The sequence below is a fragment of the Suncus etruscus genome, chromosome 5, assembly GCF_024139225.1.
Source record: "Suncus etruscus isolate mSunEtr1 chromosome 5, mSunEtr1.pri.cur, whole genome shotgun sequence".
Lineage (NCBI taxonomy): Eukaryota > Metazoa > Chordata > Mammalia > Eulipotyphla > Soricidae > Suncus > Suncus etruscus.
Window position 1 is genome coordinate 11,354,110 of NC_064852.1, and position 16,980 is coordinate 11,371,089.

General features: G+C 49.9%; 1 protein-coding gene across 3 annotated transcripts in view; it reads left to right on the forward strand.

The window, feature by feature from the left end:
• RABGAP1 (RAB GTPase activating protein 1) overlaps positions 1–13,990 on the forward strand; it is a 175,560-nt gene extending 161,570 nt beyond the window's left edge. For all 3 annotated transcript variants that reach the window (XM_049774125.1, XM_049774126.1, XM_049774127.1), the window contains 5 exons: positions 6,215–6,319; positions 7,023–7,106; positions 7,702–7,773; positions 10,606–10,803; positions 12,333–13,990. In XM_049774125.1, the coding sequence (XP_049630082.1) occupies positions 6,215–6,319; positions 7,023–7,106; positions 7,702–7,773; positions 10,606–10,803; positions 12,333–12,455 (582 nt within the window). In that variant the 3' untranslated portion in view covers positions 12,456–13,990. The remainder of the gene's footprint in view (positions 1–6,214; positions 6,320–7,022; positions 7,107–7,701; positions 7,774–10,605; positions 10,804–12,332) is intronic.
• The last annotated feature ends 2,990 nt before the right edge of the window (positions 13,991–16,980 follow it).

A 16,980-nucleotide genomic window follows, 5' to 3' on the forward strand; every position in this document is an offset into this window, starting at 1 on the left:
TCACGTTCTTGAAACCTCACCCTAAAGCAGGGGTCTCAAACTTGCGGCCCGCTGGTCGCAAACGGCCCTCCGTACAACATTTTGTGGCCCTGCCCTAGAGGAATCTTTTTATTTTATTTTGTTTTAGTTGTTTGGGTCACACACCCCCAATGTTCAAGGCTTACTACTGACTTTGCACTCAAGGATCACCCTGACTTTGCCTCCTGCGGCCCCCAGGTAAATTGAGTTTGAGACCCCTGCAACAGTTGAAGCCTTTTAGTTTGGTTTGGTTTTTTGGGGCCACACTTGGCATTGTTCCTGGGTTACTCCTGGCTCTGCTCACCCCTGGCAGGCTTGGAGGACCACATGGGTTTCTGGGGACTGAACCAGGGTCGATCTTGTGCAAGGTAAACATCCTACCTGCTGTGCTATGGCCCTAATTCCTGGTGGAAACATTTTTGCAAGTTATCTTACCCTAATAAAGTAGTCAAAGAACTCAGTTATGTTCCCAGTATCTGAGTGAAAAATATATCTGAAACTGAATTCTATTAACTGATGACCTAAGTGATGGGCAGGAAATTGATAGAAACCATTTTTAAGTCTATGGATATGGACTTTTTGTTAAGCACCATGAAATTTGAGACTAGAGAGACCAAGTGACCCAGGAAGAAGCAGAGTCAAGAACCAACTCAGGTTCATCTGGCTGAAAGACTTTATCTGCTTCCACATAGTGTCGACAGTAAGTGCAAACTTAGAAGCTGAGATGGATAACACAGCAAAGACATCACTTGGGGAAGAACAGGATAGGATAGGATCCATAACAGCTCACTTTTACTAAGCCCATCCCAGTTCTAAGTGCTACCTCAAATGCTTTGTCTGTTAAATCTTCAAAACAGCCTCTGTTTTTATATAGGAGATGATAGTCCCCATTTTTCCTTCTTGTAGAATAAAGATGAAATATGGATGGGTGGGGGAATAGCTCAGTGAGTGGAAGTCCTGCACGCACCCCATGTTGAATCCCCAGAACCCAGCCAGGAGTAACCCCTGGTAAACTGCTGGAGTAATTGCTGGGTGCACACTTCCCCACCCCCAAGGGGAAACATAAGAGGAAATAACTCAGAGGAGTTACTGGTGGTCCAATTGACTTTACGCTTCCAGCCTGTGTGAAAGAAGTGACACAGCTTGTCCTGGGCCCAGGCACCTCACACCGGGCTCCTCCCGCATGATGTCAGCTGTCCTGTGAGGAGACGGACTTTTTCCAGCTCAACTTTGATTTCCTTTCCAAGTCACTCTTCTCGGCCTCCCTTTGAGTCATCGCTAAAACCCAACAGGATTCTGAAGTGATGTGGATTTGCACCTTTTCTGAAGTGACACGCCGAGGATCCTCACATCTTTTCCCCCTTCTACATAGGAAGTTTTTTGTCTGTTTCGTTGCTGCTGCTTCTGCCCTGGCAGTGCCAGAAGCTCGCTGGGCCACTTCAGTGGGTGCCAGGATGCCAAACCCAGGACCTCACACAGATCATGAACCCCATGTTAGGCCATGTCTCCGGCCCACTGGACTGGAGATGAGTGTTGGCCTCCTAAAAGTGATTTGCACCTGCTGACTGTTTTCACAAGGGCTTTGTGTAGGATGATTTGTGGACTGAACATTTACTTTCGTTCCCTAGCAAAGGCACATGGACTGGAATTTTCCTTGCAGGAAATGTTTTGATCGTTAAAGTTTATTTCCAGGTATACAGGCATCCAAATTTTAATTCATCATGTGCTCATTTTTATGGCTTCATTTTTATCCTAGGGTCCACTGTAATGGCATGCAGTTGCTGGTGTCTCCTTATTCACGTGTCATAGAATCAGTCATGATGTGCTCTGTTTAATTTGCTCTTTCGCTTGCTTCTGAAAGAGGAAGTTGGTTTGATCGGTGGTTTTGTACCTTTCCTTTTCCTAAAATAAGCACTGAAAGTTAAAGCCGGCTCTGAGACACGATTCCATCTGCATTCACACATTTGGGTGTTTTCATTTTCCTCCCATTCTGTGATTTTGTCTTCAACTTTGGATTCTGCATGTTTAGTTCTAGTTAGATCTTTTTCACAGAAACATTTCTATCTCTTTTGACACTATTGTGACCTATAGACAGGGACCAGAGAGACAGTATAGCAGACAGGGCACTTTCCTTGCACTTTACTGCTTGGGTTCAAACCCTGGAACCCCACATGGTCTCCTGAGCCCTGTCATGAGTGATCCCTGAGTGCTGAGCCAGGAGTGCCCCCCCCCCAAAAGCACATACTCTTGAGTTCAATCCTTTAGAAATATATGTATCCCTTTGGGGCAGGGCTCAGTGTTCAAGAACCCATCTCGATGATGTGGAACTCTGGGTTCGGTCCTTGGCATTGCCCCCCTACCCCCCAGATAAGAAGGAAATTACCTCATCACAATATGCACTTATTTGAAAGCCAGCACTTGGCCTCTGGGTGAAAGTCCCAGTGCTCTGGAAGGAGAGGGTTAATATTCTGTCGTGTGGACTAGTGTTTATCAAGATCAGTTCAGTCTGGTTGTCAGTTACTCACATGTAAGGACTCACCAGCTTCTTTCCTTTTCCTGGCACTTAGAAGCCAAGTGTGAAGCCACCTCTGCTTATATAATTGTGGAGGGAGGGGGGTCTCCTCAGTGCCAGGGCGAGAATCTGCCCCACAAAAGTGCCAGGCCTGGCTCCAACCCTCTGAGCTACCTCCCGGACCTACTTGTGCATTATTTCTCCATTTCATGTTTTGTTGTTGTTGTTGGGGGTGGGGGGCATACCGAGTGACACTCAGGTTACTCCTTGCTGTGCGCTCAGAAATTGCTCCTGCTTGGGGGGCCATATGGGACGCTGGGGGATCGAACCTCGGTCTATCCTAGGTTAGCACTTGCAAGGCAGATGCCTTACCGCTAGTGCCATGGCTCTGGCCCCATTTCTTCATTTAGTTATGTCAGGTTATATTTCTTATAGTTTATTTAAACTGTGTATGTCTAAGATTTATATCCTCCTCTTCCTCTTCCTTTCCCCTACTCCTCAGTGCTCAGGAGTCACTCCTTGTGGGCTCTAGGGATTATATGGTATGCCAGATTTAAATTCAGGTATGCGCAATGCAAGGAAAGTACCCTCTATCTCAGGGGTGGCAAACACGCGCCGGCTTCGGCCAAAATGAATGCGGCTCTTTGCCTCTTATCAATATTTTGTATACTGTGGCTCTTTGCCAAGTTTGGATTTTGTTCTGCTGCTTCTGAGGAGAGATCTCCGAGCGCGTTATCCCGTCTCCCATTCCTCGGAAACAACTGCATGGGCCAGCGAGCTGGGGTGACCTATGTGTCACATGTTATGTCACATCTTGCCGTGAGTTCTTAGTGTGGAGGACGCAGCACACCCTCACCATCACTGCAGGATTTTTACCCTCACTCAAAATGGCAAAATGCAATATGTGTTTAATATATTATTGTTAAAATTAGATGCTTGGGGCCGGTGAGGTGAGGTGGCGCTAGAGGTAAGGTGTCTGCCTTGTAAGCGCTAGCCAAGGAAGGACTGTGGTTCGATCCCCCAGTGTCTCATATGGTTCCCCCAAGCCAGGGGCGATTTCTGAGCGCAGAGCCAGGAGTAACCCCTGAGCATCAAACGGGTGTGGCCCAAAAAGCAAAAAAAAAAAAAGTTAGATGCTTTTGTGTGCTTGTCTGTTTTGGCAGGTCACTGCGTGGTGTGGCTCTCTGACTCTCACAGTTTAAAGCTTTGGCTCTTTGTGTCGAACTAGTTCGCCACCCCTGCTCTATCTGCTGTACTATTACTGTAGTTCACTTATTTTTTAATTTTTGGCCCACACCCAGCGGGCTTACTCCTGAGTCTGTGCTCAGAATTTACTCCTGGCAGGCTCAGGAGACTACATGGGATACCAGGGATCCTACCTGAGTCAGCTGTGTCAATGCAAATGCCCTATCTGCTGTGCTGTCACTCCGACCCCTGGACTTCTTTTTAATGAAGTGATTTTTTTCTTATTTTGAAACATTCTGCTTTGTTTCTGGTAAAATACATAATTCTGAAATCTATCTTAACATATCATTCCAGCTTTTATAGTTTGTTCCTTTCCATCCTTTCAATACATGTCATTATTTATCCATATCTTTACGTTTGAAACTAGCATGAACTAACCTGCCTAGCCAAAAGCTACTCCTGCTTGTTATTCCGCCTGCCACTCTCACAGAGCTGTCCCAGCCCCCAGCTATCGGCTTCTGATTGGAATATTTAAGTGCTATTTTGATTTGATCATCTCTATAATCAAGGGATATTCAAGTAATCAGTAGTGAATGCAAACAGACTACTGTGCTCTTCATTCCATTTTTGTTGTTTTGTCAGGTTTTTTTTTCTCTTTTCCTGCCTTCTCTGTTTTTGGTTTTTGCTAGTTGGGTCACACCCAGCGATGCTCAGGGGCTACTCCTGGCTCTGCACTCAGGAATGACTCTGTGTGGTTTTGTGGGGACCATATGGAATGCGGGGATTGAATCTGGGCTGGCTACCCCTCGCTGCACTATTATTGCTACCCCTCGCTGCACTATTATTGTTCTGGCCCATTCCTTCCTTCTCTGAATTGGGTGTTTCCCTGCTTTCCTTATCAGCGTGGATTCTCTCTTTAGAGCCCTGCTCCAGGTTTTGCGGCCTCCTCAGTGTGTCATCTATGATAGGCCCGAGGTCCCCAGTTTCTACTCGTCTGCTACCTTGGTCCAGACTCCAGATAAGATCTTGAGTGCATTCAGAGTCACCTTTTTCTCTCTTGTTTGTTTTCTGTCTCTCACAGTTCTACATTTGTTTGTGTCTGGAAACGAGTTTTCGGCAACAGTTCCATTTCTGTGGCAGGGAGGTAACCTGGTCTCCGCTGCTCCTTCCAAATCAGATGGGGGGTAGGAGGGAGGCTGCATTCATGTGACTGGTCCCAAAGAACCCTCCCCTGTGTGCTTATGTAAAGGTGCCTCAGAGGAGCCTGCGCACCTGCTGGCCCTGAGGCCTCTGGGCACCTGCCCCTTGGCACCTGCTGAGCATGGCTCTCAGTGATGCCACAAAGGCTGGGCTTTGTGTCCAGTGACCTAGTTTCATTTGCCAGCCCTGCTGCACATGCTGCAAGGGTGTGGGGAACTCCCTGTCTCACCTATGTCTGCCCTGAATTGGGGAGCCAGGGTAGGTTGGGGACTCGGGTCAGGAGGCTGTTGGCTAGGACCCTGTTTCCCGTCAGAGTCCCTGGGACATGTAGGAAATGCATAGGCCGTTTCGCTCTTGAGCCAAAACCAAGCCTTCTCGACGCAGCCTTTCTCCTCCTGAGAGGCTCCTTTCCATCCCTCGCTTCTCCTTATTCCCCTTTGGTAGTAGCTTTGTGAGCTTGAGGTGGCAAGAAACCCGTCAACCAGGGGCTCACTTTCACTCTGGAGCTTCGTGTGAGGCTGTGTTCTGGGGACAGATGGCCTGAGCTCAGAGCCTGCCGTCCTGACGACCCAGCCCTCAGCAGCCCGCTCCTTCCAGAGAGGCACCAGAGGACAAGAGGAGTTCAGCTACACCCACACTGTGGTCCATGGCTCCTGGAAGTTGATTCTAAGGACCAATGACGAAACTCCCTGCATTAAGTGCGTGCCTAGAGCCCCCTCCCTTCTGCCGAGCTCCAGCGACTCTGAGTTAACCTGGGAGTAGCTGCTCTTGGACCTCATACTACCAGGCCCGAGTAAGCCACTTTCACTCGGACCCACAGGTTCGATCGCCAGGCCTTTAGAAAAGCCCGGGGTTCTAGAATGGCCACTCAGCCCATAGAAAGAATGTCCAGGACAGAGACCAATTAACCTTTCTCCTTCCATGCTGAAAGTAAAATAGCACTTGTTTGAGGAAGCAGGAAGAACTAGCACTTAGAGAAAGAAAATCAGAATGTCTCATGAATTCCCTCTATGATGTTCGGTTCTGTTTGCACCCTCCTGGACCATCTCTCTCTGTGACTTTGAGCTCTGGGAGCCACTCAGACACCTCTCCAGGAGGCAGCTGGTCCCGAAAGGCAGGGAGTGGGACTTGTGATATAGGAGTCCAAAGACTGAACCCTGAGCCACTGTGCTGCAAGGCCAGATCTATGTATGTCCTTCGGCCCAGCATCCCCTGGCTTGATACATTTTCCATCGTTCCAAATGGGGTAATCCCCTGAACCCCACCCACCCGCAGTTTAACTCTGGTTCACTGTCTCAGGCAGAGGAGAAGGCAGATGCACTGAACAAGGAGCTGCTCATGACCAAGCAGAAGCTGATTGACGCAGAAGAGGAGAAGAGGCGGCTGGAAGGGGAGTCCGCCCAGGTGAGGGGTGCCCTGTGCCCTGCCTGGTCTTCCCTATCCTCCTGTCATGCTGGTGCTGGGTATCTGGAATTTTAGCTGGTGGCTTCCCATTGGCACCGAAGGACCCAAAGACATTTGACTTTGGTTTTTCTCCAAAAGGCCTTTTCCATTAGCCATGCGGAAGGCAAAAGGGTTCTTAATAATTCAACCATAGGGGAAGGCAGCTGGGTAAAGCACATCTTAGGGCAGGCAAGCTTCCTGTGTGTCAGCATCTGGGTTGAAAAAGGAAGAGGGTGAGTATTTGGGCCCCAACGCAAGCAGATGCTGCCAAGAGTGTTTGGGCTCTGCTCGTCCCCACCCTGTCCAGTTTGTGGAGGTACTTGGCAGCCACAGCAGGTCGTCAGATGCCTGTCTCTTCCTCAGCTTGTGGTTATGCTGAGGAGACTGAGTCTTTCTCTTCCTTTGTCCCAGGGCCCAGGAGGGCTTTTTTCTGTTTGATTTGTGCCTCTCCACTCAGGCCTGGGTGAAACAGGGTTGAATGGTTTCAGGGATTTGGACTTTTTTTGGCTCTCCTGAGTTTCTGAAACAGGGAAGTAAAGGAACATTCTTTCCAGGAGGGGCGACACTTTGTAGCAAGCCCAGCAGCACTCAGCCAAGTCAGGAGTGTCTTCTTTCTGGTTCCTCCAAACGTTTTGCTCTCTTCCTTCTCTTTCTCTGTGTGCAGTTAAAAGAAATGTGCCGGCGGGAGCTTGACAAGGCTGAGTCTGAGATTAAGAAGAACAGCTCCATCATTGGTGACTACAAGCAGGTAAGTGCACACCCTGGCAAGCTTTGCCTGCTCCCACCCCACTGGCCACAGCCCCCACCTCTATCCCTGCCACACTCGTTCTCAGCTGGTACGTAGGGGGACTTGGAACCCTCAGCATGCCAGGTGTAGGGAAGTCGCACATGGTCATGTTGAGAGGACCCCAGGCATCACACCCCGGGTGTAAAAAGTGCTTCCAGAAAAGCAGCCATGGTACAGAGTACTCCGGGGCATCTCTGGGATCTAGTCACGGCCTTGTGTTTGCACAGGGCCATGTGGGGCCATGTGACGTAGTACCGGCTCCCCTGCCACTCACATCTCAGGCCAGTTCTAGTTGGTCTTCTTACTCCTTCCTTGTGGGAACCTCCTGCCACCTCTAGCCTGAGAGAGGATGGCGGTGTGAACAGCCCTCTGGACCTGATTACGACACTGGCCAGTTCCTCAGGCCAGCGAGCGGACCTCGCTCCTCTCAGCCGAGCTCTCACAGGACAGCCACCCTGGGTGGGAACCATCTGGAATCTTTGGCTTCTATGTAGCATTCCTTCATCCTGGCTCAGTGAACACAGGTTGCCATTTCACGTCTACTTTTCCCCTTTAGATTTGTTCTCAGTTGAGCGAAAGATTGGAGAAGCAGCAGACCGCTAATAAAGTAGAAATTGAGAAGATTCGGGTAAGCCTTCCTTTCTTTCCCTCAGAGTTCATGCCCGAGTTCACTTGGCGGTCCGGGAAACCCTGCAGTTGGTGCTTGGGAACGGGGCAGTTTATTTTGATCTCCCAAGCAGATGACAGGCACTTGGGAAGGAACCAGTCACCCTGGGGCTCCGTGAATGACAAACAGCCTATTTGCTCGGGAAGGGAACAGAGCAGGCCGGCTTCACTCAAAACACAAACTTAAAACATACAGGAACTTGAACTGTCAGCCTCTGCATAACTAGACTGTACATTTTGTAAAAAGTTATTTGAGGGCCAGAGCAATGGCACAGTGTGATATAGCAATAGTATGTATACATACACACATACAGTATATATGTACAGCAATGCTACACTTTGCCTTGCCTATTTGTCTAATCTGGAGTAATTCCTGAATATCACTATGATCCAGTTTCCACCTCCCCCCCGTATTGTTTAGGTTCGGTACCCATTGGCCCACATGGTCCCTGAGCACCTTCAGAAGTGATCCTGAATAGAGCCAGGAGTATGAATGTGGTTGTCCCAAAACTCAACAAAAAAGGTTAAAGGTTAAAAAGGCTTTCTGAATGCTGCAGTGTGGCTGTGGCACTGATCTTGGCTCGCTGCCTCGGGCTGCCCCTTCTGCAACTCGGTTGTGTGGCTGCTGATTTGTTGCTGCGGTTAAACTCCTGCGTTAAGTGAACTTGTCAGGGTTTACAAGATACTTGCTAAAGAAGTTCACCACACAACTCAGAGATGTGGGGGAGCTCTGTGCTCAGGGCCCTGTTTGACCCAGAGCAAGGTGAGCCCCGGCCTGGTTAGGACAACTGTTCGGCCGTGAGCACGTCCACGTCGAAGGAAGGACCCACTCACTGATTCGAAAACTAATAATGCTCCCTGGAAAAGAAATAGTTTTAGTCCATAATGTAGCAGGCATTATTAACTATTTGTTTTGTTGTTTGTTTTTGGGTCCCAGCTGGCAGCACTCAGGTTAGTCCTGACTCTAGAAATCACTTCTGGCAGGCTTGGGGAACCATATGGGATGGTAGGGATCAAACCCAGGTCTGTCTAGGGTCAGCCACATACAAGGCAAATGCCCTACTACTTAGATATCACTCCAGCCCCAACATGTTTTGTTTTGGGTCACACCCAGCAGTGCTCAGGATTACTCCTGGCTCCATGTTCAGAAATCGCTCCTGCAAGCTATGGGGCGCTGGGATTCGAACCAGTGACCTTCTGCTTGAAAGGCAAACGCCTTACCTCCATGCTGTCTCTCTGGCCCCCCAGCCCCAACATTATTAACTATTTGATATAATATATATTCTTTAAGTCTCTGTTCTGTTTAAACACAAAATAATTTTTCATGGTGAAGTCATAGTTTTTTGAGGCATGATTGAAAAAATATTTTTTCCAAGGAATAGGTTTCTTACAAACAGTAACATGGTTTGACAAATAGTGTGTTCTATGGACGTACAGGTATGTTATGTAACCTCTTTTTGTCTATATACCTTTGTGTCCTAGTTTGACCAAAATTTAACCTTATGCCTGTGTTACAGAAGTTTCAACTGTTTAGGGTAACCTGCTTCTTTATTAAATACAATGTGGTACATTTAGTTTCTCCCCAAGTTTTCATAGTAGTTTAGTTTATCATCCTTTTTTCTTGGCTTGTAACTCTAGTGAAAAACCCTTGTACATAATTTAACAGCACTGCTTGTTTAGTCAAGATTCCTAGACATCTGTTTACTGGACTAAGACATAAGAAGAGAAAGGAGAGAGGGGAGAGAGGGGGGGGGAGGGAGGGAGGGAGAGGGAGGGAGGGAGGGGGAGAGAGAGAGAGAGAGAGAGAGAGGGGAGGGAGAGAGGGGAGAGAGAGAGAGAGAGAGAGAGAGAGGGGAGGGAGAGAGGAAGAGAGAGAAAGGAGAAGAGAGAAAAGAGAGAGGAGAGAGTTGGTTTTTGGGTCACACCCAGTAGTGCTCAGGTATTACTCCTGGCTCTGTGCTCAGAAACCCCTGTGTGTGTGTGTGTGTGTGTGTGTGTGTGTGTGTGTGTGTGTGTGTGTGTGTGTGTGTGTGTGCGTGCGTGCGTGCGTGCGTGCGTGCGTGCGTAAGCTCGCCACACCCAGCAGCACTCAGGTCTTACTCCTGGGTCTATATGCTCAGAAACCACTCCTGGCAGGCTCGGGATCATATGAATGCTGGGGATGCAACCAAGGTCCACCCAGGGTCAGCCACGTGCAAGGTAAAACGCCCTACCACTGTGCCATCACTCTGGCTCCAAGATATAGAAGCATTTTTAGTGGATCAGAATAATAACATGTGGCCAGTCCAGCTGATTCCGGATCAATTCCCAGCTGTGCCTATAGGGATGGATATATGGCAAGCACTTGCAGAGAGGGCCAGGGATAGCCTCTGAGCACTGCCAGGTGTGGCCTAAGCACCCTTCACCATCACTCAACCCCACACCCAAAATGGAACTATGTTCATTGTTCTAGGTGGCCTTTTTAATAGTCTGCCAGTTTACCAAGGAAAAAAAACCCTTGGTTTTCAAAAGCCGCCATCCTAGGGCCAGAGAGGTGGCGCTAGAGGTAAGGTGTCTGCCTTTGCAAGCGCTAGCCAAGGAAGGACCTAGGTTCAATCCCCCGGCGTCCCATATGGTTCCTTCCCCCAAGCCAGGGGCAATTTCTGAGTGCTTAGCCAGGAGTAACCCCTGAGCATCAAATGGATGTGGCCAAAAAAAAAAGAAAAAAGCCGCCATCCTGAAATGAGAGGCTGGCTCCCAACTGGTCACACTTGGCCAAGGGGCCTCTGTCCTCATGTCCGAAATTCCCTTTCAGCAAAAAGTGGATGACTGCGAGCGCTGCCGGGAGTTTTTCAACAAAGAAGGACGCATAAAGGGCATCAGCTCAGCCAAGGATGTTGTGGATGAGGACACAGATGAAGAGAAGGAGGCCCTCAAGAACCAACTGAGAGAGATGGAGCTGGAACTGGCGCAAACCAAGCTGCAGCTGGTAGAAGCTGAGTGTAAGATACAGGTAAGGGCCTGGACATCACAGTACCCCGGGCGCAGTGGCCTCATCAGGCGGGCGTGCAGACCAGACTGACTCCTGGGGGAGCTGAGAAAACCACCGCAGTGTTCTGTCTGCTTTGGAACTTTGTCAAAACCTGTTTCATCAACTTTGGTCACAAACTTCATGGAAAGCAGCTCAATGCTTGCATTCGCTGTTGTTTATATGATTAGCATTGAAGAATTCACCATCATGGGGCCGGAGAGATGGCATGGAGGTAAGGCTTTTTTGCCTTGCATGTAGGTCAGTGGTTTGAATCCCGGCATCCCATGTGGTCCCCCAAGCCTACCAGAAGCGACTTCTGAGCGTAGAGCCAGCAGTAACCCGAGTACTGTTCGGTGTGACCCAAAAACCGAAACAAAAAGAATTCCCCATCATGCTTGGAGTCTTCTGTGGTAAAGCAATTCTACTTAGCTTTGAAATCGCAGCTGCCCCAAGCAAACTCTGGCCTTAACAACTCTTGACCCCTAAGCTAGCTTATCTGCAGATAAGAATTTTGTTTGAAGATGTCTGAATGAGACAATGCATGGAGGGGCTGGAGTGATAGGATAGTAGTAGGGTGCTTGCCTTGCACGTTGGCTCCCCAGAACCAAGCACCACTAGAATGTGATTCTTGACCAGCATGGGGTATGCCGCTCTCCGCCAATGGCAAAGAATGCAAGGACACGGCTCAGCCATGACTCTGAGGGCTTCTTTCCCAGTCCCATCCCTTGACTAGTGACTTTGGACATGCCACCTGATCAGTATGAGTCCGTACTTGCTGGTTCCACTGGCACCAGGAATCATCCTGGGGATCATGTATGAGGAAATTAAGTTTGGGGCAGCCCTGCCTCACACACATCCACCAGGCACCTGCTCTTTCTGCCAGGCCCTCTTCTACGTGCTGAGGCAGCAGCTAAGCAGGGATGTGGTCAGAGTGGCTGCTGTTCCAGAAGCCCAACCCCAAGGCAGCAGCAGTGTCTGTGCAGAGTCAGGGCATGAACAGGGCTTGTGGCAGGAGAGACCCTGTGCGAAAGAGGGCCCAGCTCACACATGAAGCATCTCACATGCCGTGCTGGGTGGGACTTGTAGGCTTTAAAGGTAATGATGCCATTTCAGTTGGAGCATCAGTTCTGTCTGGCATACAGGAGTACAGGAGAGGGAGATTCTCATAAAGAAACTTTTATAAGTGGCAAGAAATGTTTTGTTTTGGGGGGGGGTCACACCCAGCGGTCCCCAGGGGTTACTTCTGGCAGGCTCAGGGGACCATATGGGATCAAACCCGGATCAGCCTTCTGTAAGACAACTGCCCTCCCCTACTGTACTATTGCTTTAGCCCCAAGAAATGAGGTTCTAATTAAGGATCCCAGCTTTATGAATTGCAGATCTATTCATACCATCTCAAAGAACCTTCAGAGGCTTTGTGAGCCAATTTTTGGTGGTGGTTTTTTTCCCTTTAGTCTGGGGAGGCAGGTCATTGACTTTGCAGCTAGCTCACGACACTGTTCCTGTTGCAGGACTTGGAGCACCACTTAGGCCTCGCCCTCAATGAGGTCCAGGCAGCCAAGAAGACGTGGTTTAACCGCACACTGAGCTCCATCAAGACAGCCACTGGCGTTCAAGGGAAAGAGACGTGCTGAGACAGCCGCTGCCCCTAGCCGGCCTTCCGCAAACAAGACACCTTTCGTTGCCTTCTTTGGCCAGATGTGTGACTCTGACATGTCCCAGGGCCGGGATGTAGCTAAGTCTGATCCGTAGACGCATGTTGGTAGGTCTTTGGACCAGAGCTCACGAAAGCACCAGCCTCCATGGGGCAAGGGTAGGGCGCCCTCTTAACTACTGACACTAACAGGCCTGCTAGCGCGGCCACTGCTCTAGAGCAGCACTCCTTGCCTTGGGGGGGGTCAGCGTGGGGGCTGCAATAGCCCCTGGCCCAGGGGCCATGGTGGCCTGGTCAGTTTGGGGATCCTTCAGGCTGTTGGGGTTTTTTCTAAACCTTTAACCTTTTTTTTTTTTAAGAAAATATACATATTATATATATAAATATATATATGGGGTGAGGGAAGGGCAGGGAGGAGTAAGGACTAATTCTTACGTTTTGGTGCCAGCAGAGGGCATCGCAGTAGACGTGAAGACGCACTTTGATAGGAGGGTTCCTGGCGGTAGTTGAAGCCACCTAGTTTTTGTTCAGCTATGTGATGCACAGGAAGTTGGTTTGGCATATTCACCTGTTTTTGGTCAATTCTATGCAACTATTACACATGGTTCCTGTTGTTCTAGTGGTAGCTGCCAAAGTAACACAGGGCTGGGCTGGGTGACTTGAACTGTCAGAATCACGTGGACAAATCCTATTTTGCTTATGTGTCATATGTGTGTGTACATATATATATATGCCTATATATATATATATATATATATCTATCTTCGCCCACGGACCCCAACTTACAGTGTTGAAACCCCTGACCAAGACTAACCCGCACAACTTCCTTCTGTGGTTATTTGGCACTTAACTCACTCCAGCCGTGCCCGGCTCTGCACTCTTCCCCGCTGGCTGTTGCTGCACACCCTGAGGTGCTCCCTTTGAACCTCAAGGTTCCAAGAGTCTTCGCACAACAAGCCAGATGAGAAGACACTGAACTTGTGTGTTCATGCGTCCATGAGTATGTACATGCAGGGCACACATGCGGCGAGGCCCCGTCCTGCTGGCCTGTGGGTCACACTCCTTGCTGCCCAGGGCCTCCCCAGGAAGGGGGCTGGGTGGGAACCTGGATGTGCAGACTCTGCCTAAGGAATGAAGCAGGACGGATGGGGTCAGCACCTTTTTAAAATACTTTTAATTTATACGGTGATAGCCGACAGGCTTTTACAAGAGCACTGGTTTGTATATAGACACTTGGTTTTTGTACCCCCCTCACCCCAAGTCTGTACTAATGCTTGCTGAGGTACTGGGGAGGTCGTGGCAACCTCTGACACTCACACCGGCCCCTCCACTTGTCTTTCTCGTTCAGTTACCCAAACAGCTGTAAGCCCATCTCCAACTAGGTGAGTGGACATTGTGCTAGGTAGCTTGTGTGTCGACTTTATGAATTGAAATATAAACAAGTAAAAATTGTGTTACTATTTCTTTTGGTTTTATTTTAACAAGCATATTCATTAAATATTTTGGTAAAAACAGCATTGCTTTGTAACAACCAATTTGTCTTCCTGTCCCCCATTAGCAGCGTCATACGCTCTGCCACAACCCATGTATGCTGTGCCCCTCCCCAATCATTGCAGACAATTCCAGAAGGTATGAGAGCCCCTCCCTGAGACAGGCAGGAGGGAGGAAAGGGTGTTAAGGCTTTGGAGGACCAGAGAGGGCCCGTTTTTCGCTGATAGCCTCCTCCCACATATCGTCGTCCTTGCTGAGCGTCATTCTTCGCGATGAAAGCCAGCCAGCCCTGAGTGGAAACAGACTCAGCCAGTCAAGGGGAGGGAGGAAGCAAGTGACAGGCCCCTCCTAGCCCTGGGACTCTCATCACCTCTACCCTCAAGGACCAGGGGAGGGGGCTGCACATGTGGTTTAAGTGCAGAGTGCATGCCACACATGACCTGGGAGACCAGGCATCATGCAGACCTGCCTAGGCTCTCTCTACCCAATGACCCCAAAGTTAGAATTTTTTAAGAAGGATCACAGTGCCCTCCTTGCTCAGAGCTGTGCGGGATTCATTGAAGGGGGTGAAGGAACACAAAAATGAGGAAGACTGTGGCGAGGTGATAGGCCAAGCCCAAGTCTGCCCTTCTCCCGGGGAAGAAGTCAGCTGCCTCCTGTCACTAGCAGCTTCTTTAAAAGGGCCGGGCAAGGAGCCAGATGGACTTCAGTTTTGCTACCACTCTTGGCCACAAGCAACACACTGCAGTGCAGTTTGCCCAGATACTGAGTTCACCCTTGACTCACTCACTCCACATCTAAGAACATTACCAAACGTTGCATTGCTTCCTCATCTAGCAGCAGTTTCACAGCTTCTCACACGGATGCTACCCACGTCCCTGGTCCCCTTTGATTTGAATGTGAGGTTTTAATCTTGGGCTCATAATCTTGGCCTCCAGTGGCTCCACATCTTCCTGGGGCCAAGAGTAAGAAAAGCCATGGCATTACCCTGTGTCAGCCCAAGAAGCCCCTGTACCAGACACACAACTCGGAGGCTTGCTGTGGGGAGTGTGTAAGCTGCCATGGTGCAGGGAGGAGGCCCTCACGGTTTAAAAAAAAAAAAAAAAAGGCAAGAGACACTTGGCCTTCTCTGTCCACATGGCTCCCCCCACTTACCTGTAAGCTAAGTGGACTCCACCTGCTTCAGAGAAGCATCCGATTGGGAGCTGCTCCCCAGCAAGAATCTTGCTTGGGAATGAACACAGCAAAGAGCTTTGCCTCTGGCAGCCAATTGTTAATCTGTGCAGGTCTCTGAGTGTGTCTCCTGTCCTACCCGGTGGTGCCAATGCTGGGGCAGTTGGGAGGATTGAATGGATGCGTGAATATCAAGCTCGGCTCAGACTTCATCCGCTTCATCCGTGCCAGTTGCTGGGCTCAAGTTCCTGGCCGAGTGACCAGGGGCAGAGCGGGGTGCTGCAGGCCAGGCACAGATGCAGTGCCACCAGAAGCCGCACTGTCCTCTCCCCGCTTTCAGGCACGCTGGGTGCCTCTACCACACAGGACAATGGCGAGAGCCCAGAAAGAGCCCTAAGGAGACCAGTGCAACCCACCGCTGCTGCTGAAGACAGAAGCTTTATTTTTATTCATCCAGAGAAGGAAAATGCAACATGTGAGGGCATTACAAACTGCAGCAGCCAGACCAGAGGCTCAGTCCACAGCAGAGTCCAACAGTGAGGAGCCACGGTGTGGCGTGGCGTAGCATGGGCGCTGCCTGTCGGAGTAGGTGAGTGGCAGAGTCCCTTTGGATGATGCCGGGCATCTCCTGGGGAGGCCCTGGGGACAGTCCACACACACCAGCTGCTTCCACTGCGCCGGAAGATTTCAAGTCCAGAGTCCCACATGTGATGAGTGCCCCGGGCAGGGAGGACAATCCAGTGTTGGTTTCACATAATACACAACATCAAGTTATTGCCAAGGACTTTGCACTGCAAACTATACTATTTACACTTGCGCATTCAGAAAGAAAAAAACACACACACAGTAAATGTGGATTATTTACTTGAAATTTAGCTCTAGGAATTAAACTCGACCGCTAGAGTCCAGTGTCGTGTGTGTAACGGTGCGGTAGTGAAGGCTTCTACTCACAACTATACTCAGCCTTCTCCAAGCTTCTTGAACAACTCCCCGTTTAGGGCTGGGCAGGATTCCCAGCTCCAGGGTTCCTGCCTCTTTCCCAGATCAGGACCTCTGCGTGGGGCCAGTGAGTATGGAAGGGCTGCTTGGCAGGAAGGTCACCTGCCATGAGCACCTGAGGACCAGGCTGAGAGTTCATGGTTTCAGCAAGTGCCCTGGCCTGGTGAAGGCGGCCTCAAGGGGCCTGGCCTGTGCTGAAAATGTGGTTGTTCCCCAGGCGTCCTCAGGCTATTGTGGGCACGGGTCCACACAGAAAGGCTTGAGTAGGACCTGCACTACTAAGAGCTAAAAACGGTGGCCATTGCCATTGTGAATGGACACAAGCAACAGTTTCCCACCGAAACCCTGAGACAGGACGTCCTGCAGGCTGGAGCCAGCAGAGTCAGCTGGAGCAGCCAGTCAGCAGCCAAGGGGCACTGACTGCCACCCGCCGCTTCAGTTGAGCTTTACTCACAGAGACAGGGCTGGTCCCATCGCTAACAACTCTGTGTGTTAAATGCTAGCTGGAATAGGAGGGTGTGTGGAGGCCCGGCCAGGCGCTCTGAGCACAGGGCCAGCCCAGGGAAGCTGCTGTCACGCATCTGGTCCTATGGGATAAGGAGTTTGGGGGAACCAGGGTTTGGCTAAACCCCAGGTGACATCAAGAGCGACACGATCGTGTCAATGTGTCAGGAAATGACTAGATTCACATGACCACAGAAAACCAAACTCTTTAGGCCCTTAGGCACGATGCAAACTGCAGACTGTGGAGGCCGAGAAGACTGGAAACACATGCACTTTAGCAGCCAAGGAAGGCAGAAAGCCCAGAAGCCTGCCCTACAGTCAGAAACTCCAGTCGAGGA